This window comes from Pantherophis guttatus, chromosome 4 (assembly GCF_059756535.1).
Source record: "Pantherophis guttatus breed Tessera chromosome 4, ASM5975653v1, whole genome shotgun sequence".
Lineage (NCBI taxonomy): Eukaryota > Metazoa > Chordata > Lepidosauria > Squamata > Colubridae > Pantherophis > Pantherophis guttatus.
The window spans coordinates 65,243,916-65,270,669 of NC_142066.1; the positions used below are offsets into that span (position 1 = coordinate 65,243,916).

The following is a 26,754-nucleotide window of genomic DNA, read 5'->3' on the forward strand; positions in this document are numbered from 1 at the left end:
ATAGGGAAGATGAGAATAATGATGGTAATACTGCCTTTTTAGATAGTTTGACAGTGTTGTGGGAATTAGTTGTTTAATATAAAATCAATAAACTGTATAAAACTAATCTAGTATACTTGCTAATTTATTATAATCCTTTTTTTTTTAAAAAAAAAATTTATTTATTTTTAAACATAAAACATAAAATACATCTTTTTAGAGCAAAGGTTTGATCCGGTATAGAATAGGTATAGGAGGCTAATGCCTCCTACTAAGGCAGCATTTAACATCCAGCTGCCTGCAATTACTGCGAGTTCAATTCTCACCAGGCTCAAGGTCGACTCAGCCTTCCATCTTTTCTAAAGTGGGTAAAATGAGGACCCGGTTTGTGGGGACAATAAGCTGACTTTGTATAAAATATACAAAAGTATGAAGGCTATTGCTTAACGCATTGTAAGCCACCCTGAGTCTCCGGAGAAGGGCGGCATATATAAAAAAAAAAAAAAAAATAGGTACAATTGTTCATACTCCCTTAATCAATTCAATTCCATATTTCATCCATTTACATCTTTAAAAAAAAGAAAAAAACAGAAAAAATCCAGTCCAATTTTTTATTACACATTCTAACATCTTATTCTAAACATTTGACATTCTACTGTATCACTCTAAATCTTTAACTCCAAATATACACAGCTCCTTCTTATATTCAGTCATTTCCAAATACACACCATTCTAAATTTTTATCATTTTAACAATCAGTATTTCATATATATTCCTTAATCCTAAAACCCATTACATCAAATCTCTATTTTACCTCTCTTAAATGAAATCTGGTGTCCACAGTCTTAACATAAAATATTTTTCTCCTCTCTTAAAGTCATTTCAAAATCGATTCATTTTAACATTCATTCAACATTTCCATCTATAATTTATTACTCGCAAAATATTTTATTTTTGCTTACTTCAGGATTATTTTCATTACTACTAAATCTAATATTTAGCTGGTTCATAATTTAAATAGCTATTTCCCAGCAGTACTTTACTCCACTCCTATGTCTATTTGTTTAGCTGGTTCACAGTTTTGCTTTAACTATTCTCCACTTCCTCCTAGGTTTATTTTTTAGCTGATTCACAACTTAATTAGCTGTTTTCCAGCAATGCTTTCCTCCACTCCTAACCTTACTTACTTGGCTGGCTCACAGTTTGACTTTAACTGCTCTCCAACCTTATTTCCCCCACTCCTCCTAAGTCTATTGTTAAACTGGTTCACAACTCAATTAGTTGTTTTCCAGCAATGCTTTCCTCCATTCCTACCTCTATTTGTGACTGGTTCGCAACTTTGTTTCAGCTGATCTCCAGAATCGTGCTTTCCTCTACTCCTAACTTTTATTTTTTGGCTGGTTCACAGCTTTGCTTTAACTGTTCTCCAGCATCATGCTTTCCTCCACTCCTAACTCTGTTTTTTTTTTTAAACTGGTTTCCAGCTTTGCTTTAACTGTTTTCCAGAATCATGCTTTCCTCCACTCCTAACTTCATTTATTTAGCTGGTTCATAGCATTTTATTTTAACTATTATCCAGCTTTATGCTTTCCTCCACTCCTGCATCTATTATTTGGCTATCTAGTTTTAACTAATTCACAATAGTTACCGGTATTATTTTTCAACATATTCTCCTCCATGTCTCCTACTAATTTAAAATAGGAATGTATTGTAACAAATATCTTCTCACCTGCTCTCTCCTAAGCTTTAAATTTTCTCTAAATTTCTCCCATTTCATGCTTAATTCTTATTTTTCTATGAAAACCAACATTTTGAACCACTTTAAAATCTATTTTCTGTAATTGTTAAGTGCTATTATTATTCAAAAATTCATTCCTTCTCCATACTTTTTGTAAATTTTCTATAGAAATCACATTTTTCCCATCTTGAAAATCGCTTTCCTCTAATTATTAAGTCTGTAAATAATACTTATTAAAAATTCAAAATTTAAATTAAGCATTAAAACTAAAAATTATTTATTATAATCTTTTGTTGAGTGCACATCAGAATAAGTAAGAAAAAATAGTGATAGCTTTATTGCATACAGTATTAAAGTAGAGAAAACATTGCCCAAGCTGACTTGCTTATCGGAATAGCAGACCCTTCCTGTTTTCCAGTCTTGAACTTTTTATCTTTAATATCCCAATGTCTTACTGAACTTTTAACCCACATCTCTCAAAAGTTGCTTTCTCTTCAAAATCAACACTATCCATGTTTCCCTGAAAATAAGACTGGGTCTTTTTCTCTTTTGGGTCCCAAAATAAGCAGTAGGGGGTGTTTTATTTTTTCCCCATGTAAGTGGGATGCCCATTTCTGCTTGCTTGCAGCGGGCATGGGGCCGTGCGGGCCGTGTGGTGAGCCAGTGCTGCCGCCACAAGGCAGAGGTGGTGGAGTGCCCCTTGTGCCTTGCACCAGCTTACCTCAGGGCCCCTGCAATCAGGCTATCCATGCCTTGACACCTACTCACAGTGGCAGCACCGGCAGCCATGTGCAGTAGGAACCCATGTGGCTGCTGGCCCATTTCTTCTGCTTGCTCGCAGCTGCAACGGAACAGGAGGCCGAGCAATGCGCTGATGCAGTGGCCACAAGGTGAGGCAGGGGGTGGAGTCCCATACATCCCACACCAGCTTATCTCAAGGTCTCCCGCAGTCAGGCCATCCACGCCTTGACACCTGCCTTACCTTGTGGCTGCGGCACCAACATACCACTCGGCTTCCTGCTCTGGTGCGGCTGCAAGCAAGCAGAAGAACTGGGCTGACAGCCACATCGGCTACTACTGCACATGGCTGCCGGTGCTACTGCTGTGAGGCAGGTATCAGGGTCTGGATGGCTTGGTTGGGGGCTCCTGAGGTAAGCTGGTACTATCAGCATGATGTGCTTGTGGCCGTGAACAACTCGATGGAATGGGCAGGCGGCCAGCTGCGCAGGCTTTTTAAGTAGTGGGGGGGGTTATATTAGGGGCACGCTTAAAACATGCTAGGTCTTATTTTGGGGATAGATCTTATTTTCAGGGAAACAGGGTATCTCCATTAGTTTCTTACAATCATATATCAGTTGGCATAGATATTTAAGTGAGAAATCATAGGGAATGTACTTTATTTCAATTGGCAACAAATTGCTAATTTTCTTTCCAAGTATAGGAATTAATATTTTTCTTATTTCATTTTGAGGTTTGTATAGATCTTTTGAATCTTTTCTTTCTCTTCTAAAATGCCAGCAACTCATAATTTTGTTTCAGTTTCAAATTTGATAATCATTTTCTCAGTGCCTTCATTTGGCTCAATAAAAATATGCTGAACAAAGAGGGCTCAGAACAGAGCTGTTGTGTCTGGGTGTTTAAGTACTCTCCAATCTGACCTAGAACTATTTATGGTATTTTCTGGGTGTGGTCATACAGCCAGTTATATTTAATTCAAATATTAAACTAACATCTGTATTTTCCAGGTTCCTCCTTCTTCCCTTTTTTAAAGATGGGTGGGTGGGGGAGCATTTCTTCCAGTCTCATGATATGTAATCGATTTTGTCTTAAAAGATGTTAGTATAAAAACTATAAACTGTTATAAAATCAATTCTATAAATAGTAGTAGGGTTAACTAAAAATTAAAATATTTCATTAAATTTCAAGCATTAAACAAAATACTACTAAGATAATGTACTATGTTAAAAAAATTAATTTTAGCTACTTAGAGAAGCATTTTGTTACGTGGTTAAGAAACCAAAGAGTTTCTATTCTTTCTTTGGTATGAAAGCCGGCTGGGTGACTTTGGATCATTCATTCTTTCTCAGTCCAACAGAGTTGTTGTTGTGGGGAAAATAGGAGTAGGAAGGAGTATGATCACTGTCTTGAGTTATTTATAAAAATACCGTAATAATGGCAGGATTAAAAAATGTCTAAAAACATTTAAATCTAAAAATCAAACTGAATAATTGGAAATTATATATCCTAATCTGGCATGAGCCATTTGAAACAGGATTATCTCTACAATATTGTATAAAATGTGTGCTGCTGCATGTTGTATATGTCATGATAAGGTTAGGGTGACAAATTATAGAAATGCAGAATTGTTATATACAATTCAGTAAATATTGTGAAAATAAAGACTTGCAAATTTCTCTGTACAATGAGGAGAGGAAGCTAGGCTTGCAGTTTCAACTTGTGTGGCATTGTACAGCCCAAATTTTCCTGGAAAGAGATCTGTTTAGTGATTAATCCATAGTTAGAGGCAGGTGTTAAAAGTGAGCGTGAACAAAGGCCTTCCCAGGGTGGATTGAGAAATTAGGCACTTCCAAACCCATATTCAAAGAATGCCTCTTGAATTTAGTGTGGTTTGTTATGGCAGCAATATATTAGATTTGTAGTGCAATGTTTTGCAAAGTGTTGCCTTTTTGTTGATTGATAATTATAGGATATACTTTTAAAATATACAATATATAAGAATGATTTCATAATGTATTTTTTTTTCGTTCAAAGGTGTTTTGAAAAAATCTGATGGCTGGGTTGGCCTAGGGTGCTGTGAATTAGCCATTGCTGTAGAATGTCGACAAGCATGTAAACAGGTAAGTGTTTGTTGGATTCTCTTTTTGGGGGGATGTATATGTATATGCTAATATAAGGAAAAAAAATAGCAAAATTTAACAGCACAGACCTGCCTTCTGAAACATTTCTATTCTTCGAAGTCTTTTCTTCATGTTTTCTGCTACAAATTGTTTTGAGCAAGGAGCATTACAATATTTAAGTGCCTTTCACAAGTTTTTTTCACAAGCCTTTTACAAGAAGGCTTTTTTCAGTGGATGTGTTCTTACAAAAGCAGTAATCTATAAAAACAGGTTAAGAGGAAGGTGTGTCCCACCTTCTTACTGTATAATATATTGTTTATTAATCAGAACTAGAGAATTATCTATGGCTTAACATGGTGATTGGACCAGACATAGGATTGGAATATCCTATGTCCCTTTCAACTCCCAATTCTATTTTGTTGTTCTGTTGTTCTTTCTATGATTGGGTGTATCCATCCTATCAAGCCCAAGGAAAGTCTGGAATGGTATAGGTTCTCCTACAAGGCAGGGGATTGGTCTAGAAGACCTCCAAGGTACCTTCCAGCTCTGTCATTCTATGTTCTATGTTCTACACAATCTGAATTCTGAGTGAATGATTTCTATGGAAATTTGAAGTGAAACTTACAAAAATATTGTTTTCAGATTCTGCTTCTGAAGATAAAAAATAACATTGTTCTAAAGTTCCACAACTCTTTAGCTTTTTCATTTTCAGTTATTTTATTTTGTGGTGCCATTAATTCTTGCTTGCAGGTGAGTGGTATTTCTTGCAGATATTCCAGAGCATCATTATTGCCATTTTATTTGTAATCAGTCTGTGCAATCTTCTTGCAGATTATAAACAATGATATAAACCAATTGCTAAAATGATTCACTAGAACACCTGTAAAAATTATGATGTGCTTTTTAATGAAAAATTAGAGAAAGTTGGAAAAGTTGCAAAAAATGAGTAGTTGGAAAAGTAGCTGAAAATGAATAGATTAAAATATTGTGGGATTTCTGAATACAGGCTGATCTTGTCTCATAACACACCAGATATAACTGAGATTGGAAAGAAAAAGGTGTTGATAATTGAAGTGTCAATACCAGGGAGTAATAGAATAGAAGACAAAGAATTTTAGAAAGTATCAGAAAGTATCAAGATCTGAAAATTAAAATTAAAAGATTATACCATAAATTTGCCGTGTTCGTCCTAGTGTTTATCAGCACTCTGTGTGCCATATCAAAAAACTTAAACAGAAGTTAGAAAATCTGCACATTGACAAAACTTCCATCTGCGAATTGCAAAATGCCACACTGCTTGGATCCACATATATACTACATGGATACATTACAACCTCCTAGGTTTTTGGGAAAATTTGATGTGTATGAAGGCCAACAATAGCTAAAGATTTGGCAGCTGTGACTCCATATTGTGATGGTGGTGGTGATGATGATACCTATTGAGTCATGTCTGACTCTTGGTGATTCTATTGGCCAAGTCTTTCCATATCTATGATCTTGCTTCTTTGAGTTTTTCTATGCTCTGGGTGATGTCAGCTTTGATAGTGTTCATCCATCATGTTCTTTAGCAGCTTGGTTTCCTTTTGTCACTAACTCTTCCCAATATAATTGCTTTCTCCAGTGAATTCCCCCACATGATGACTCAAATAAATTGGACACAATTATGTGATTTTTCATTCCAGAGACATATCTAGTATTCTGCATTCCAATACTTGCTTGTTGATCACCTTTGCTGTCCAAGGAATATGTAGGAGTCTTCTCCAGCAACTCAGTTCAAACGAATCAATGATATTTCTGTCTTGCTTTTTTAAAGTCTAACTTTCACAACCCTATGGGGAATACAATAAAGTGGACTAATCCAGCAACCCTCAGTCTTTTGGGCACCAAGGACCGGTTCCAGGGAGGGAAGTTTTTCCGCAGACCAAAAGCCTCTCATGCTGACTGCATCCCACAGATGGGGCTTCGCTTGTTGGCACAGCCTGGTTTCTGGCATGCCATGGCCCGGTGCCGGTCATGGCCCGGGATTTGGGAACCCCTGAACTAACCTCCCTTTGCTTGTCAAACTGATGTGATTTCTGTTCCATATTTTCTCATGTTCATCTTTGCTGTGCGACCCAGTGCAAATCCATTTTATTTTCATAATGCATTTATTACTTTGAGTGATTTGCTCAAAGAAATAAGCACAGAAGCACAGAATAAGCACAAATAAGCACAGAAATAAGGAAATATATCAAAATATTTCAAAGATTGTTGATGTTTCTTTCTCCAATCTTTACCCTGAATTTTGATTTTTCAAGATCTAGTTTCCTTAGATTCGTTTTGGCATACAGGTTGAATAAGAAAGGGGAGAGAATGCAAGTTTCTCTATCTTAAGCCAATCAGTGTCTCCATATGATATTCGCACAGTGGCTTTCTGATTTGTGTACTTTGATTTCACCAACTTGACCAAATGTGCTGGTATTCTCTAGTCTTGTAGAACTCTCCATAACTTTTCATGATTCACACAATGAAAGTCTTTCTTGTAGTTGATGAAACATTTAAAAGATCTGTTGATATTCACAAGATTTTTCCATAATCCAGTGCAGATTTGCAATGTGGTCACGGGTGCCTTACCCCTTTGGAAACTGGTAATCTGGTAATTTTGATGGTTGGTGCTATTGTTGTATAATTTTAAGCATCATGTTGCTGATATAAGGAATGAGAGCAATTGTGTGATAATGGGACCAATCTATAGAGTGTCCCTTTTTCAGCAGTGGAATGAACACTGAGTGTTTCCAATCCTTTGATCACATGTCTCTAATGACACTGGTCTCGGTAATTCTGCAGGGATAGTGTCAACACCTGGAGCCTTGTTGCTTGGCAGTTAGTTCATTACCCATATGATCCCCGCCTCAAGGATGACCGATTCTTTCTATTTCTCTTTTCTTGCCATCCTTAGGCTGGGACCCTTTGCTACCTGCATACAGCTCTTCTGTATATTCTCTCCTTCTGTTCTTGATGCCTTATTGCTCGGACAGTTCTTTCTCTTGCTTGTTTTTAATTATGCCTTTATGAGCAATAAATTGTGTTTATATCTTTTTGATTTGCATAAATATATTTCTCATATAACTTGTCGAGATCCCCTCGCCATTCAGCGGGATAGGGGGAGCTGCGGATCCTGGCGCTATGCATATGAAGTTGACCCCGCTGTTATACCTACTTGGATCGGCGGATGGGGTGTTGGGCGGGGTGGTTGTTTACACAGGTGGTGGTGGGTGTTTAGCATAATTAGTAGGCGGCCGGTCACGCTGCGGTCGGAGCTAGGATTCTGTTTAACTGCTTTGCTGCAATTGCTGACTCATGCAGGGGCCGGGTGCTCCGGAAGGGCGTGTCAGCCAATGTAATCATTGGGCGCGTGGGTTTAAAAGGCGTTGGAAGGCGGCTGCTCCCAACGCCGACTTTGTATGCCTTTTGCATTAATTGTTTTCTTCGCTACTGACGGTGCTAGCGACCGTTTGAAATAAACCGCTTACAGCAACTAAGACTTGGCAGCATCTGTTTATCCGACATCTCCTGGACACGCAGTTAGGAGGCTAGACAGAAAGTCGGCGTTTTCATCCTCCTTTTCGCTGGTCTGTCTCGTTGGTGTTGCACCCGGAATGGCGGAAGGCACGACGGTCGGGACATCGGCGATAGAGGAAGATACGGCGGAGGACACCGTGGTGGAGGCTGCACCCGGTGCTCAAGCAGCTGAGGAGGGGGGGGTGATGGTCGTTCGCCCGAAGGAGAAGCTGGCGCAGGAGGACGCCGCTTCCGTTGAAGGCAAGGCTGGCGGCTCCGGCGGAACAAGACCAGAGTTAGGTGAGTGGTGGCAGAGCTCCGCCCTCACCGCCCCAAGGCCGCTCTCAGCACAGTCAGGGGACACGTCTTTCCAGGGGTGGAGAGAGCGACGGTGGTTGGACGACGAGGAGTGTGATTGGAGCCATTCTTCGGGGCTAGGAGCCTCCACCCTGGATGTGCTGCGTGAAAAGTTTGGAGAAGGGAGCTTCCGAGATGCCCCCTCCTGGCAACCGTGGGCGCAGTCGCATGAACCATGGCAGAGTCATGGGGAGACCCGGAGCAGTTCCGGGGCTCGGTTCCAGCTAGCAAGCCCGAAACTCCGCATTGAGAGGGGGGTGTATAGACTTGGTAGGAGAGGTCCATCCCCAGCTTCTGGTTCCGCAACCCCGGTGGGGGGGTCTGTGCGTGGGGGGGACCAGGAAGCCTTCCAACACTCTGGCTCCCAACAGGCGGGTCAAGGGGGGCCCCGCGGCCCTCTCCCGCAGCAAAGAGGGGCTCTCCAGGATACCCGGCCAGGGGCCCCAACCCCGCTGTGGATGCCGGGGGTGGGCGCCCCGCAACAGCAACAACAACTCTGGGGGCCTCCCCCCATACAGGCCACATTCGATGGGAGTGCCGACAGGGTCTCTTTATTCTTGAGTCAAATACTGAGTTACATGGACCTCTACGGGCGTCTCTATCCGTCCCAGTGGGCCATGGTGGTGGCTATTACCACCGTTCTAACAGGTGAGGCTGCAGATTGGGTTGCGGATTTACATAGCGACCACGCTAAAGAGCTGGCAAATGTGGGACTCTTTCTAGAAGCGTTACGCTGCCGATTTGAAGACCAGTCCAGAACACAGTTGCTTGAAAGCGAATTGGTGGCCATAAAACAGGGGGGTAGACCAGCGAGACAGTATGTCAAAGAATTTCGCACGGTGGCCGGTCGCCTCCGTACATGGCCTGAACGTCTCTTAGTACATCAATTTCGTCTCGGACTGGATAGAGAACTACGGCAAGCATGTGTTTATTGGGGACTACCGCCTAAGCTGTCAGAGTGGTTCAGCGCAGCTGTGGATTTAGATGTCGGGCTACGTGAGTTCCGTACCCGGGGTGTGAGTAGCCTTCCTTTTACCCCTCGGCGGGCCACGGAAAGACCGGCAAGCCCCAGAGGGGTGACCACCTCCCCGCCTCGTTCTCTGGTCCCTGTGGGGAGGGGGTCGATTCGCTGCTTCAGGTGTAATCAGTTGGGGCATCGTGTAGCCGATTGTCCCGTACCCCCTATTCCGACCACCAACCGTGGGCCCCAGCCAACTGGGAGAGGGCGTGAACGAGCACGTTCGTCATCAGAGAGGTCCAGAGTGGGAACACCCACGACGATACGGGGTGCCCGGGGAACGAGTGGAGAGGCAGGAAGTCCGAATCACCGAGACAGCGTTCCATTGGTTCCGGATAGCAGCGATGAGGATGCTCCGATTGATTCTATGGTAAGTGACCCTGTACGCCCGTTTGTCATCCCAGTTACTCTAAAAAACCTACGGACTACACGAGCCGTCAAACAGGACGCCCTGATAGATTCAGGGTGTACCCGGTGTCTCATTCGGAAGAGTCTGGCTATGGAATTGGGTTTGCAGTCAGCGAAGTTACCAGCTCCCATTCGCTTTGAGCAGATGGATGGTTCTTTATTGGGTGGAAAGGCTGCAACACGGGTTACCGAGTTAGTACGCTTAGAGATAGGGGAGCATTGGGAACATATTCGTTTCGTCATTGTGGACACAATAGTGGAACCTATCATCCTAGGTTTAGCATGGTTAGATAAATGGAGGCCTAATATATGGTGGGAGGGGGGTTATCGACACGTAAGACTAAGCCTCGGCCCAGAACCAGAACCAGAGACAGGGGTCGGGCGCGCGGGGTTGCAGAGAGATACTCCAGACGACGCATCAAAACAAGGATATCCTGACGTTTACAGGGATCTAGCAGAGGTATTCAATGAGGAGGAGTGTGAGGTACTGCCTCCTCACAGAGCGACTGATTGTGCTATAGAACTAAAGCCAGGGGTTAAATTACCAAAACCGCGAATGTATGCTATGACAAAGCCAGAGTTGGAGGAACTCAGACGCTACATAGATAAGAACCTGGCTAGGGGCTTCATTCAACCTAGCAGGTCACACATGGCCGCTCCTGTTCTGTTCCGTGAAAAAAAAGACAGTGGTTTACGTCTGTGTGTGGACTTCCGGGGACTGAATGCCGTATGTGTCGAACATCTGTACCCGCTCCCATTAATGAAAGATCTACTAGCCACCCTATCGACCGGGCGTGTGTTTACAAAGTTAGACCTAAGAGAGGCGTATTACAGAGTGCGTATAAAACCAGGCGATGAGTGGAAGACCACGTTCAACTGCCCTTTAGGGAGCTATAAATTTAGAGTGATGCCCTTCGGACTGCAAGGCGCTCCTGCTGTTTTCATGCAGGTTATAAACGAAGTATTGCATGAACACTTATACCGAGGTGTCCTGGTCTATCTGGACGATATTCTAATTTATACCAGGACAATGGAGGAACATACAGAGTTAGTGAAACAAGTCTTGAGGAAACTATTACGGGCAAAACTTTTCGTCAAACTATCAAAATGCGAATTCCACCGCACTAGGCTGGACTATTTGGGCTATCGTATTTCAGGAAACGGAGTGGAAATGGATCCTAAAAAAGTAGATACGGTATTAGATTGGCAAGCTCCTAAAACACGAAAGCAATTGCAAAGCTTCCTTGGCTTTGCCAATTTTTATAGACAGTTCATCCCCGCGTTCGCTCAGATAGCTCTCCCTCTGACAGATTTGCTCCGTACGAAAGGCCCGGGCCTGAGAGCAAGACCAGGACAGCTATTAGTGTGGACTCCGGATTGTCAAAAGGCTTTTGAGAGTTTAAAAATCCTGTTCTCGCAGTCACCAATCTTACGGCATCCTGATTCGACCTTGCCGTTTGTTGTACAAGCCGACGCTAGCGACGTGGCCGTGGGCGCTGTGTTATTGCAGAGAACCAGTGACGGGGTGTTACACCCGTGCGCTTATACGTCCCGCAAACTGACATTAACAGAACGAAGGTGGGCTATTTGGGAGAAAGAGGCCTTCGCTGTAAGGTGGGCGCTACTTACCTGGAGGCATTTGTTGGAGGGCACTGGTACCAGATTCGAAGTATGGACGGACCATAAAAATCTCGAAGCACTCCAAAGCCCCAGACGCTTGTCGCCTAAACAAGTACGTTGGGCGCAGTATTTCCAAAGATTCAATTTTGAACTTAAGTATGTGCCGGGAGGGAAGAACTTCCTAGCGGATGCTTTATCACGACTCCCACAGTTTGACAGTAAAAGGGAAGAAGTCGTACAAGCCATGATCCCTGATAAGCAACAGTGGGCCCAAACTGCACGTACCAGATCTTTGTCCTCATGGGAAAACGAGCTATGTCGAGAGGTGGCTACGGATACCTGGTTGAAAACCCACGACACTAGGGTAACATGTCGAGATGGTTTAGCTTGGGTAGGGACCAAATTATATGTTCCTGAAGCATTAAGGCAGTCAGTATTAAATAAATGTCACGATGCGAAAACGGCAGGACACTTCGGATTTCTTAAAACGTTACACCTAGTACGACGCCAATTTTGGTGGCCACGTATAAGGAAAGAGGTCGAACAGTATGTAAAGGGGTGTAAAGTATGTGCAATGGCTAAACCTCGACCAGGAAAGCCTCTTGGGCTTTTACAGTCGGTGGCAGAACCAAATAGTCCCTGGGAGGAGATCGGAATGGATTTTATTGTAGACCTCCCAGAGAGCAATGGCAATACGGTGATATGGACCGTGGTTGATCTGTTTTCCAAGCAGGCTCATTTTATTCCGTGTCATGGCTTACCATCAGCTCGAAAGCTGGCAAAATTGTTTATATGGCACGTATATCGGCTGCATGGAGCACCCCGACGCATTATCTCCGACAGAGGCGTACAATTCACCTCGGTATTTTGGCGTAGTTTCATGAAAATGATAGGCTCGTCACAGGGTCTAAGTTCGGGTTTCCATCCTAGCACCAATGGAGCAGCAGAAAGAACAAACGCCATGGTGGAAAGGTATTTACGTTGTTACGTATCATATCAGCAATCGGATTGGTCTGAGTTACTCCCCTTTGCAGAAGTGGCATATAATAATACTGTTCACGGCAGTACGGGTATTACACCATTTCAGGCTGTTTCAGGAAAAAACCTTCCTGCGATCCCTGAGTTAGCTCTCCAGAACCCAGATAAGGTGTCACCAGATGGTTGGGCTGTTCGTGTTCGAAGTCTTTGGCCCCAAATAAAAGAGGCGTTGGACAAAGCAACCAAAGTCTATAAATACCAAGCCAACAAAAGAAGAGCAGACCACAAACCATTTGCAGTAGGGGATTTAGTTTACTTGTCTACAAAATATCTCAAACTACGAATACCGAGTCGTAAATTGGGGCCCAAATATTTAGGACCCTTCCCTGTGGTAAAAGTGATTAACCCCGTTACAGTGGAATTAAAACTACCACCATTGCTGGGGAAGGTCCACCCCGTGTTTCATAGTAGTTTGTTAAAACCACTAGATGTCATTAGCAACCAGACGCTAAGGCCAGGCCCGGTAGAAGGGGATCATTATGAGATTGAGGATGTATTAGACTCAAAGCTCAGTAGGGGAGTCCTAAAGTATTTAATCAAGTGGAAGGGTTATCCGTTTGAGGAATCATCATGGGTTAGGGCTACGAATTTGCAGGCTGACCGGTTGGTTAATCAGTTCCATCATAAATATCCACATAAACCAGGGCCTTGGGGTACAGATATGAAACCCTAATACCATATTAACAGTGTATTATTATATCTTCCAGGAGGACACCTGGTAGGGGGAGCCGCCTGTCGAGATCCCCTCGCCATTCAGCGGGATAGGGGGAGCTGCGGATCCTGGCGCTATGCATATGAAGTTGACCCCGCTGTTATACCTACTTGGATCGGCGGATGGGGTGTTGGGCGGGGTGGTTGTTTACACAGGTGGTGGTGGGTGTTTAGCATAATTAGTAGGCGGCCGGTCACGCTGCGGTCGGAGCTAGGATTCTGTTTAACTGCTTTGCTGCAATTGCTGACTCATGCAGGGGCCGGGTGCTCCGGAAGGGCGTGTCAGCCAATGTAATCATTGGGCGCGTGGGTTTAAAAGGCGTTGGAAGGCGGCTGCTCCCAACGCCGACTTTGTATGCCTTTTGCATTAATTGTTTTCTTCGCTACTGACGGTGCTAGCGACCGTTTGAAATAAACCGCTTACAGCAACTAAGACTTGGCAGCGTCTGTTTATCCGACATCTCCTGGACACGCAGTTAGGAGGCTAGACATAACTCTTCATATGGTCTGTTTCAAGTTGTTTACATCCCTCGTTCTACATTGTCCTTCCTTTGCTGTCCTCTGGAAAGCTACATTCAGTCTTCTTGCTTCTTCCTATTTCCTTGCTGCCTTGGTTACTTTTCTATGCTCAGCTATTATGATGGTTTCATCAGAGAGCAACTTGTACTTATTCTCTGCTTCTTATATGGTATGTATTTTTTTGCAATTTTAATGATGGTTGATTGAATTTCCTACTACAGTTCATCAGGCATCTTCTTAGCAGTGAATTCAAATCTTTTTTTTCCCTCAGATGTATATATAGTAGTGATTTTGTTGACATCAAACTTCATTGATGCCTTTTTTATTTAGTTTGACTTTAATCTTTGCCAGCAACAATTAATGATTTGAGTCACAGCTAGCACTTGGATGTATCAAGAACAAGGACTGAACTGGCCATCTATAACTGCATAGAACATAGTCAATCTGATTATAGTGAAGTTCATTTGGTGAGGTCCAACTGTATGAGCGCTGGTTATGCTGTTTGAACCATGTACTCATGGTTCTAAATAGATTTTATTGGCAAAATTGTACCAAACAATCACCTACATTGTTCCTCTCACTTAGTCCAAAATGACCTGTGATGCCTGTCTCTGCTTGTATGCCAACTTTTGCATTGAAGTCACCCAAAATGTAAACAATGTCTTTTTTTGGGTACTTGTTTCAGAATTTCTTGGACTATGGCATAAAAGCCCTTTATTTCAAACTCTGTTGCAGTAGTCATTGGGACATAGACTTGGATAACTGATGTTGAGGGGTTTGGCATGAAGTTTGACAGTCATAATTTGATCATCAAAAGTTGAGAAGCTTTCCACTGCTCTAGTAAGTTTCTTGCTTACAATAAACATCACTCTGTTTGTTTTCCTGGTATCGTGTCCTGAATAATACACAGTGAAATCCTCAGATTGGAAAAAGTCACTGTCTGACTAGTGTAGCTTACTGACACGAAATCAGTTTCCAACCTGATCATCTCTCATTTGACAATATCTAATTTATCCTGATTCATTACTCTGACATTCCATCTGATATATCTCTGTACAACACGGACAATTGCTTACACCACTGGCTCACTCAACAACTAAGATTCCTTTTGTCCTATCGTTGGGAACCCTATCTGATATGTTTGAGAACCTTTCCATAGAAATTTCTTGGTACAGTTTTTGCGAAGTAGATCGCCAGGTCTTTTTTCAGCCCTGTAACTCACTTTTTGACAGCTGCTGCCGTGGTTCATGTTAATCCAAGTGATGACCAATCCGGTATAGAATTCCTTTTCTGTTGTCTTATCATGATAAATGGGTTGTGGATACTCTTAGTTGAGACCTGTCTGGCTGCGTGACCCTGGTGGCATACCTCCAACATAGCTCTCAACCTTAACACATAAGCCTCTCTCCTACAACAAAGAGTATTTACATGGAGGGGATGTTGTGAAGAGATAATAATAATTTTATATAAAATTATTGATTTTTTAATTGTAACTGACATTGGGGAACCTATTAAATACTGCTTCATATTTGCAATAGTGATGAATATCTGTAGCTTGGGTGTAGGATGAGGGTGAGGGTTCATTCTCCAAGCTTGTGTGTTGGTTTCCGAATGTTTCATTACCATGCTAGGTAACATCTTCAGTGGAGTTTAACTCTACTGAAGATGTTACCTAGCTTTATACTGAAACAGTTGGAAATCACCCCACAAGTTCAGAGAATGATCCCTTACCCTCACTATGTCATATTTTCCCCAACAACCATGTGAAGTGGGTGTTGTGTTGAGTGAGTGACTGGCACAAAGTCAGTCAACCAGCTTTCATACTTAAGGGAGGCCAAACTCCAGATTTCTAGGTCAGCACTTTAACCATTGCACTGAAATGGTTTTCAGTCTCTTACTCTGTCTTGTACTTTAATTTATAACTGAAAACCTAAGATCAAAGGTAAGGAACCTGCAACTCTCTGTATTTTCCTGGACTACATTCACCATCGTTCCTCTATGGCTAGAATGATAGAAGATATGTTTCAGCAGCATATGGCCGGGGTGAGGGGGGGGCAGGAATCTTAGACATTGCATGTGTGTTCATTTTGTGTTGACTAGGCACCCTCTCAAATCTCTCCCCTATTTTTGTAAGCATCTGCGTTCCTAAATTCATTAGCAGCTCCCAGCTATTCATTAGCATCTCCAACCTATTGTCACCTGAACTGGAAGGATTGATTAGATTCCCAAAATTTAGAATCATGTAAATAACTCAGATTTATTGCTATGGTAGAAATATAATTGGTGACATTTTAAAGTGATCACAGTTCTTATCTTTCTAAATTCTGTTTTTGAATAGTCTGAAAAACATATTGATAATAAAATTTATTTTAGGCATCTTCAAAAAACGATATTTTGAAAATTTGCAGGAAAGAATATGAGGTAAGCATTTTGCAGATATTATTTTTTTCATAAGTAACCTTATTTAATATAGATTGATTATAAAGTCTGTCTATAGTTTGTAGAAGAAAATCATTCCATGTTTAACATTGTTAGGTTGGCTTTTGGCAATCTGATTTGCAAATAAGTGCCAGCAAGGTGAACCTGCATTTTTTCCTGCTCCTTCCTCTTTACTCTGTAATGTTTTGTTTTCTTTTTAATGTCATAATTACATATAAGCTATACAGTAACGCAAACACAACACAAACACATTAATGAATCATATGTTCTTGTAATCCAGAAAATTGTAGCCATAAATACTTGTGTGAGATCTGATGTGTACAAGCCGGTGGTTCTCAATCTATGGTCTATGGACCCCTGGCAGATTGCTATATAATCATAGGTGGTCTGCGAAGGCTTGAAGAAATGTTATGACTTAAATCTTAAGTCTTGGGGGAGTCCGTGGCCATGGTCCATGGTCATAAAAGGTATTTAAAGGGAATCTGTAGTAAAGAAAAGATTAAGAACCACTGATAATAAGCATGTATTTGATGTTTTGAATAAGAAGGCATATTGTGATTTAAAAATCTTGCTCATACCTTGAATGGGTTGCTTACTGGCCCTGTTCCTTCTTATTACCAGCCATACTAATCTTGCTCCCTGTACTACTTTGCCCAATCTAAAAATGATTTTTTGTGTGTACTTTTCCAATTCTTTTTCCTGTACTACTCAAGAGAAGACTATGTTCCAATCAAGGTTTTGTTAGTCTTTTGGAATAAAAATACTATATAGACTTTTATTATGATGTGGACTAGATCCTGTGTCATGGATTCGTGGTCTGTTTTCTTAAAATAAAGTTATAAATGGCCTAAAATAAATGAAAAATAAAAATAAATTAAATTGAAGAGCAACATGAGTGATTATTGCCTTGTGAGGATGTCTTCTTACTAGGTCTGAAGTAGCAGAAATTGATTTATGGAGCAACCTGACAGAAGGCACTCTTAGTAGAGTTGTTCCAATCATGGAATTCCATCTGTGTTCATTTGCAGCTGCCTCTAGGTCTTGTAACTATTTAGTGCCAGCTGAAAATTATTTCTTCATCAGGCCTTTACAGGTAGTTCTTGATTTATGACCATAATGGATCCTGGAATTTTGGTCATAAGTAATTGCACTCATTAAGCAAGGTGTCCTTGTGACCATCTCACTTAACAATTGCAATTCAAGCACTCCCTTTTGTGTTAAGCACACAACAGTGCCAAGGGCATGTGAAAACCTGGTTTAGGCTAGAGGTATTTGCCATCTAGACCCACTGGTACATGGACCCTCTGTTCATCCCACCATGCCCTGGTCCACTTATCTTTCTGTTGCCTAACTTTATCTTGTATGTGAGCTCCATTCTTACAATGGTTTGGAAGGCTCCTTCATGAGATTTCTAGATCATCATAAAAATAAGGCATCACTAGTGTCTGTCCTCTGAGAAGAAAATGTTAGTAAAACTGGCATTTTGTAAGACTCTGGGCCTCAACATTTCAGAATGCTGAAATGTTAGCATTATTTATTTATTTATTTATTTAAAAAAATACATCAAGAAAAAGAAATAGTCAAACAAATGATCGCGACAGGAACTTTACATGATATTTACATTTTCTACGGTATGTAGACTTCAGTCAGATTTAACAAATATTAAACATAATCCTGGTTATATTTGACTTTTTGGGCGTTTGTTGTTCAACCAAACATACCATTTGTCCCAACATTGGAAATATACGGAGTCCTTTTGATCTCTCAATGCTTTAGTCAGTCTGTCGGCTTCCGCATAATCCAAAATTTTCTCCAAAATCAAGTCTTCAACCGGCAGGTCTTTCCCCTTCCAATATTGGGCGAAACATATTCTTGCTGACATGGTGATAAAAACACGCAGACACCGTATATTTGTGCCTATGTTGTCTGGCCTAATGTTCAGTAGGTAATACTCTGGTTTCAGAATTAGGTTATAACCTGTGATTTCCATGATCCATGCCTGTATGATTTTCCAAAATTCAGTCATCCTGGAACAGGTCCACCACATGTAGAAATAGGTGCCAATCTCCCCACACTTCCAACAGTTTGGTGAGAGATTTGAATATATTTTAGAAAGACGAGCAGGTGGAAGGTGCCATCTATACAGCATCTTGTACACATTTTCTTTGTATGATGTTGCCCACAGGAATTTCATATGTTTAAGCCAGATTTCTTCCCATTTTGTCATATCAATTGGATAGCCAATATTTCTCCCCCAGGCAATCATAGAGTCTTTAACTATTTCATCCCCTATCCAATAGTCTATTAAAAGTTTATATATCCTTGATAACATTTTGTCCTCTTTTCCTAGAATGATATTGTCCAGATCATGCTGATTCAAATTAATACCATCTTGTTCCCTATCTTTTTTAAATTTCGAGCAAAAGGTTAGCATTTTGAAAAGCTCTGAACCTCAGCTTTCTCTTCTGGAATCCAATTCTTTTGCTATTATAGTTCTCTCAGAGAAATATGTCAATCTGAAAGTCTTATCCATCTGAAAAGGTCTTTAGCATTCCATCAGATTTTAGACCTGTTCCTCCAGTGTGTAGGAGGATTTCCCTTCCCTTCTTGAAGGAAGAGAAATCCTTGATATGCTGTGGGAACGGACCTCATAATCAAAGGACATTTGACAATTGATTGCAAATATGAACAGGTTGCCACGTGCCTGAAATATGATAATGTGACCAAGAATAATATGATGTTTTATGATGCCCAGAAGTGCTTTATGGGCCACAAAGCATCTGTTCTGTGGTGGTTGTAACTGTGAACTTTGTCAAATAATCTGTCATAATTTCAAAACTAGCTGTATTTATTTATTTATTAAATTCATATGCCGGTGATTTCACAATTGAGTGACTCTGGGTGGCTTACAACATCATAAAAACAAGAATAAATATTAAAACATTAAAAAATACTAAAATGTTTAAATTAACAGGAAATTGGGTAAACTAGGACCCATTATATGAATGAGATAGGGGTGTTCACTAGCTAACTCCAGTGTGGAATTCCCTCATTGGAGCCCTGAGCCATTTGGTAGAGCCAAGTTTTGAAGCCCTTCCAGAAGGCCAAGGGGTGCAGTAGATCTCATCTCTAATGATGTTCCAGAGGGCAGGAGCCATGACAAAAAAGGTTCTTATACCCAATGTATTTCTTTCCTGTTCTGGTTTTAAGAGATTAGAATTATTCCATTTTAAAGTGATGAATGTTTTGATTTTAATATTATTATATTTGTCTGATTTGATATTAACTGATAGCTATAAAAAAGCAAATGTTAATAATTATTAATAACATTTATTAGTAGCTTCTTATTTATAAAATATTGTTGAAAATGGCACAGAGATTTTTGTACTTGTGAATCGGTGAATATATGTGTATTATTATTCTGTCTCTGTCATATATGAATTAGATCCATACACTCCTGCCTTTTATAAAGAGTTGATGGTATGTGGTTAGTGAATCTTGGAAATGATCAGTTTCTCACTTTAGGAGGGGTGGCTTTGAAAGACATTCTAATATTTCGTCCAGAAGCCCTCCTTAGATTCAGCTGTAATCTTCCCTTTTGTTAAAGAAACACTCTTTTAAAGAAACACTTTAGAGGAAATATATTATATGGATCTTTTTTCAAACAGGAGTTCATGACAAATACTTTAGCTGAAAATGAGATGAAAGCAAAAAGAAATTTACCAGGAATGGTATGAGCTAGGCTGAAAGTTAGTAAAAAAGAAAAGAAAGTTGTTGAAGGAAATTCCCAAACTTTTCTTGGAAGCCATAATTCCTAGACTATTGTAATAAAGGCCAGTATTTTTTACACATGCTTTTAGAGATTTAGCCTATTGGTAACATTTTTAGTGTTCTTTTCTCTCGCTAGCAATTACTTTTAATTAAAAATCTTCTTTACTAATATGCATAAAAAGTATGATTTGAATTTTTTCCATAGCATCTTTTTTTTTTTTTTACTCTGATCAGAATCAAAACTGAATGTGGTGAAGTAAGAAAAATTATTTGAAAAGAATCTCTTGACTTCTATGCTAGGTATAGTGCAAAAAGCATCCAAGGATTGTAGTAGTGGTTCTGCATTTTTTCTCAGATGGATTAATGGTTACTTAACTACATACCAGACATTAACCCAGTTTGATATTTCAATAGAATCTAGGATTGGACTAGATTAGGCAAAATATTTTCCTTTTTAATCACAGCCTTATGGTTTTGCAAAGCTTTGGTTTAAACCAAGAGAATATGTTCCTAGAATCCTGACTTAGAAAATTTGCTTTTAATTTGAAGAAATACTACCAAACCTTTTGATGAATTGTAATTTAAACATTTGCAATGAAATAGACTTTTGTTATTACAGGTAGTCCACAATTTATAACTGATTGATTAATGATAATTGGAAGTTAAAATACAAATATCCCCTGATTTATAACCATTCCCTTAGTGACTGTTTGGAATATAAAGCAGGGGTGTCAAATTCACGTTGTCACGATGGTGTCACATGACTTTTTTTTTTCCTTTGCTAAACTAGGCGTGGCCAGTGCTTTTCACAGCCCTGTTATAAAGACACTGAAAAAGTGACTGTTTTTCACACTTAAAATTACTGTGGTCACAGGATCAAAATTCAGATATTTGGCAACTAGCATGTATTTATGACAGTTGCAGTGGCCTGGAGTTATGTGATCACTTTTTGCAACCTTCTGACAAGTAAAGTCAATGGAGAGCCCAATTCAGTTAATCATATTACTTACTTAACAACTGTAGTGATTCACTTAACAACTGTGGCAAGAAAGGTAATAAAGTAGGCTAAAATTCACTTAACAACAGTCTTGTTTAGCAACTGAAAATGTTGGGCTCAATTGTGGTCATACGTCGAGGTCTACCTGTAGCATACTTGGATTTTCACAAGACATTTGACAAATTAGGCCACAACATACTTTTCGATAAAATAAATTCTATGTGGGATAGATAATACCACCACCACATGGATGCACAATTGGCTGTCTAGCTGCACTCTATCTTCAGTGGAATTTCATTTACATGGTGAGAGCATGCAGTGGGCTACCTTAAAGTTCTGTCTTGGCCCAGTAGTTTTTAATGTCTTCATAAATGATAAAGGGGACAGAAGGGGAACTTAATCTGGAAATGGAAATTTCCAATAACTTGGAAATGAGCAATTTCCTGATGGCGAGAACAGTTAATCAGTGGAATAAATTGCCTCCTGGAGCTGTGGTGCTTCATCACTGGAGTTTTTCAAAAATATACTGGATAACCATTGATTAGGCTGGTATAAGTCTTCTGCCTTGAGCACAGCATTGGATAGGAAGACCTCAGTTCCCTTCCAGGCCTATGTTCTCTAGCCTAGTGTAGTGGTTTCCTTCCACACATGGAGAGGAAGGAATGGCCTGCAAAAGACGGTGAATCAAAAATCAGATCTTTGATGAAGGCCTGCAGTAGGTGATAAAACAAAAACCGAATCTTCCTTTCTTTGGCCCAGGGTAAGAGGTCCCTAATGCACCCAGTGGAGAGCTGCCTGCACTCTTTTGCTCCATCTTCTTAACCAACTACACTGTCACCTAATGACCGCAACTTTGTAAGCCTCCCAGAAAGACTAGTTTAGTTGAGCAACTATAGAAATTAAATAAAGGAAGAGCTGGGATTGCAGTTGTTGAAAGAAGCATCATTTGGGCATCTTGCTTTGTAACGGCAAAGACTTAAAAATTCTAAGTCCAACTATAGTTGCACATTGAGGACTGCCTGTATTTTGGTCAAGAAGTGCCTTCTTTGATTAAGTATTAGGGAAATTGGTGTCTCTCAGTTGTGGAGGGTGGAATGTTTTCATATTTATGTCATACAAGTAGTCCTCAACCTATGACTACAAATAGGATCAGAATTTTGATTGGTAAAACATGTCACCTAATTGTATCACTTAGCAACTACAATTCTTATTGGCATTATTAAACAAATTTCCCAGTTTTAGCCAAAGATTCACCCTAATACAGGCAATTCTGGGTTTGGTCCCTCCCACTCCTGAACCTCAGTAAATTAAAGGGTTTCCCATATTCGTGTCTATCTCTCCATCTATCTCTGCCTTTTGACATGCATCCTGCCTTGCCAGCAGCTTCAGAATCACATAGCTCTGGAGTTGCTTGCCATACCCTGGGAATCCACAGATGCCCTAAACCACTCTCAGTCACCCTCACCATCCCATATTCCTAAACCCATGCTATCCTGCAGTTTGCTACCCCAGTTGACTTTCTTCACTGCCTTCCTGCTCTCACTGCTTCTAAGGCATGCTTGGCCTAGCTGCTGGATCTTATGGGGATGGCTTCACGTGGCAAAAAAGAAAGCTCAAAGCAACTTACAGGAGCTATAATACACCTAAAATATTATTTACATTGTCCTCTGGGCCATATTGGGGCTATCAGTGATCATATAGAGCAAGGGATTTACAATTCCTGCCCAAAGTTCTGTCCATTGCAGCTTCCTGATAATCACATTATCAAAATTTGGATACTAGGTGGTGCACCTATCTTATGACTGTGGAACGTTGCAACTCCCTCTTCCCACTTTCAGAAGGCCTTGGGTAGCTAGACCCTCTCCCCTCTTCCAAGAAGCCTTGGTTTTTTCCTCTTTCTCCATTCCCAGAAGACTTCAACTGGCTAGGGTCACAGGGGTGAGGAAATCTGCTGCATATCAGAAGGCCTCAGCCAGCTAGGCCTAGCAGCAAACAGAACTGATGCTGGGCCTCCCAAGGTCCCCTCCATCCCCTGAGTTCCCCCTTACGGTTTCTTAATGAGGCCCAAAAGTGGAGAGCTGGAATTGTGGTATTTGAGCTCGGCAAGTCTTGCTTAACTATCACAACAATTTACGATCAAAATTCCAGGTTCAATTGCAGTCATAAATTGAGGATTATCTGTACAATAATGGACTATACACATTGAGAGGAACATCCTAGTGCCAATTTTTTGAAACTTTGAGAGGCTGAAAGAAACATTATCCTCAATATAGTGTACACAGCCTTCTCCTTTTCATAAACCAGAACTGTTCATTGCACCAATCTCTGTTTCATAAGTCAACATGAAGATTCATCTGACTCTCAGCATTATCTTACTCGGATTCAGTTACTCATTGAATTCAATTGTTCTACATTAAATAGAACCAATTAAAAAAGAAAAGTGAGTAAGAAATATAATGATGAATATGGAATTTCATGGGGCTGCCGCCCCATAAAATTTAGTGATTTTTATAAAGATTCCTGATCAGCAAGTTTATTGCTAAAATTGTTACTATATCAAGAGATATGTATAATAACTCCAGTGACAAATATATAATTTTGGAAGCTGTAGTAAGAACTGCTGGAAGAAGTTCTTAGTTTAGGATTCCAAGATATTTCATTCTATATGTCATCTTAAGTTTCTTCTATAAGAGTCAATTTGACCTATTGATTAAAGTACCAGACTAGAAAGCAGAAGACTTGAGTTCTAGTCTTTTTCTCAGCCCAACTCATCTCTTAGGTTTGTTGTTCAGGAGAAAATAGGATGAATGAGGTGTATTAGATATGTTCAGTAACTTGAATCATTTATTAAAATAACTAGCTGTACCCAGCCACGCGTTGCTGTGGCCCAGTCTGGTGCTTCCGCTGGGCTAAAAGAGCGAGGCTGAAGTTACAAACTCTCCACGAACATTTGGTGGGCGTGGCCAACATGACATCACTCACTTTCATCAGTCACATGACAGCCCCCGAGCCACGCCTATCCAGCTGGTGATTAGGGCAGAGAACCGGTTGCTAAAAAATAATGGAAACCACAAAATCCTTCCTCTCTATCTCCCCCTCTCTCTTTGTATCTCTCTCTGTCTCTCTCTCTCCCCCGTCTGTATCTCTCTATGTCTCTCTCTCTCCCCCCTGTATCTCTCCGTGTCTCTCTCTCCCTCTCTCTCTGTATCTCTCTGTCTCTCTCCCCCCCGTGTCTGTATCTCTCTGTGTCTGTCTCCCCGCTGTATTTCTCTGTGTCTCTCCCTCTCCCTCTGTATCTCTATGTCTCTCTCTCTCCCACCCTCTCTCTCTGTATCTCTGTATGTGTGTCTCTCTCCCCCCCGTCTCTCTGTATTTCTCTATGTCTCCCTCTCTCCCTCTCTCTCTGTTTATCTCTGTCTCTGGCCCGGCCTCTTCTGCATCCCCCACCATCGCCCTTACCTTTTCAGGCCAGGCCTTCGCAGTTCTCCGCACCACAGCAGAAACTCGGGGGCCCCCTCCATCCTCCCAACACAGATGTTCTCTGGAGGCTCGACAGGGAGACGCATAGCAGGGAAGGGAAGGGAGGGAGGGAGGGGGTGCAGCGGGGGTTCAAGGCTGGTTTGGGGCTTCCCGCCCAAAGGAAGAAAGTGGCAAAGCCAGGAGCCATGCACACCCCACTGGACCCCTGCTGGGCAGTTCTCCTCCCCCGCCCGCCAAGGGCAGGGGAATGATTAAATTCCCCGCTCTTCCAGGTGAAACGAAGGAGGGCCAGCCATCCTCCCTCCTGCCCGTTTCCGCCCCCCGAATCCTCCCTGGAGCCCTTTTTCTGCCAGAGGGCAAAATTTTAGTGTAGGCTCCATGAACTGCCAGAGTGCCCACCTGGGAATCAAAGGCGGCGTTGGTCAAAGGCGACTCCAAGGCTCCAGTTGCCTCCATTTCCTGTTCGACCAGATTTGCATTGTGCCGGTTAGTGGCTGGTCTTTCTGACCTCGGGGCCCGTGGTAGCGCTGGGCTAGGTGCGATTCGGGCCAGGCGAGGGACGGAGGGTTCCCGCTCGGCTGACCTAGGCAGCCTCGTTGCCAGGTGTTCTTTGGAGGGAGCCCCGAGAGTGGGTGGCAAGGGGGATGGGCAGCAGTGGCGGGTGAGGCTAGTTCGCAGGGTGGCCGGGAAAGGGGAAGGTCAGAGCCAGACTCGGGTGGCCCCCCCCAGCCCTAGAAGCGCTGGCTGCGAGGGCTTCCCAGCGGGGAGCCGGCTGCCTACCTACCGAGCCTGGTGGCAGGATATGGCCCTCGGGGGTCACTGCCTTCCAAATCCGCAGTTTCTTGGAAGCAATATGGAGAGTCTAAATATAAGGAACAGAAATCTGTTGAGCGTAATCAGGGCTGGGAGGCTGCCATGTTGGTTTTATATCCAGCAGATGGTGCTGTTTTTCAATGTTTGTCAATGTCTTTCAACGTTTTCCAATGTTTTTCATGTTTTTACCTGTCACAGGTGTGACATGTATATAATATAGGTATTTAAAAACACACCCGTAGTCAAATGCAACGTTGTGTCAAAATTTGAAAGCAATCAGTGAAGAACTTTTGGAGATGTGTGGTTATGTACAAACGGACATTTACATTTTTATTTATATAGATAAAAGAAAGATGCAAGCAAATAATTTTTTTTTTGACTACTTGGTACTGTTTTTTTTTTAAAGGTTTTTATTTTATGATCAAACAAGTATACAATATAAGCAATCATTTGAACTATCATCAAGAAAAAAAAATTTAATCCATAATCCATCTCTAAACTCAATCTTCAACCCCTCCTCACCACCCCCACCCCCGACTTCCCAGAACAAAAACAGGGCATAGATTTCACCAAACATTCGCTAAAATAAACTAGCTAACTGCATGATTTAATAGCTCCCAAGACCCCTTAACTCCCCTTTTACAATTTCATCAACCTCCCTTTTTATAGACTCAAAATAGCATATAATCCAATAACTCTAAGAGTTTTAAAACCATTAACAAATATTAAGCATTCAAACCTTAAAAAATCTCTTAATATATCAATAAGGTATTCAATTCATTTACATAAACATTTTCCCCCTCCTACTTTTCTCAAAATTCAGATATTTTGAAATCTTATAACAAAAAGTAAACCTTAAATATTCAATAGTTAAATTTCTACATTTTCCCTCTTCGTTGTTCCTCCCTCCAACTTTTAAAATTTTAAAACATAAACATCAGCGTTTTAATTAACCATTAATACATAAACTAGAAAACCAAAAAAGATTAATCTTACATTCTCACTCTCGAATATTTTAAAAATCTTAAAATAAAAAATAAACCTTAATTAATCATAATCTGTACTTTTACCCCCTCAATCTTTTTTCCTCCCTCCAACTTTTAACTCCTAAAACATAATCATTTTTAGCCATTATTATTATTTAAGTTTGTACATTTTTGCCTCAAGTTTTTTTCTCTGCAAAAGTGGACTAAAGTGTACATGATACATTCTAGCTTAGTTCAATAAATTGAACTAAGAATGCTGATAATAGCTCAATTTCTGCTGATAATACATATTTGAAAAAATAGGGCTTTTCTGTTACTGAGGAGGTCATAATTTTGAATATTTCTGAACCATAGCCTTCAGCTTAGAGCTTTATCTTTTCTAATTCTGTATTATACTATTCCTCTATTATGCTGTGTTTCCTTCTCTTTTCTGGATTTCTGCATTACTGTAGGAGATTCACCAATTTTTGTTGGCGAACAGA

General features: G+C 41.0%; 1 protein-coding gene across 1 annotated transcript in view; it reads left to right on the forward strand.

The window, feature by feature from the left end:
* The window catches only part of RECK (reversion inducing cysteine rich protein with kazal motifs), a 106,781-nt gene that overhangs the window by 18,119 nt on the left and 61,908 nt on the right, over nucleotides 1–26,754 (forward strand). Inside the window, exons 5-6 of the mRNA XM_034416556.2 lie at nucleotides 4,490–4,575; nucleotides 16,160–16,207. Of these exons, the coding sequence (XP_034272447.2) occupies nucleotides 4,490–4,575; nucleotides 16,160–16,207 (134 nt within the window). The remainder of the gene's footprint in view (nucleotides 1–4,489; nucleotides 4,576–16,159; nucleotides 16,208–26,754) is intronic.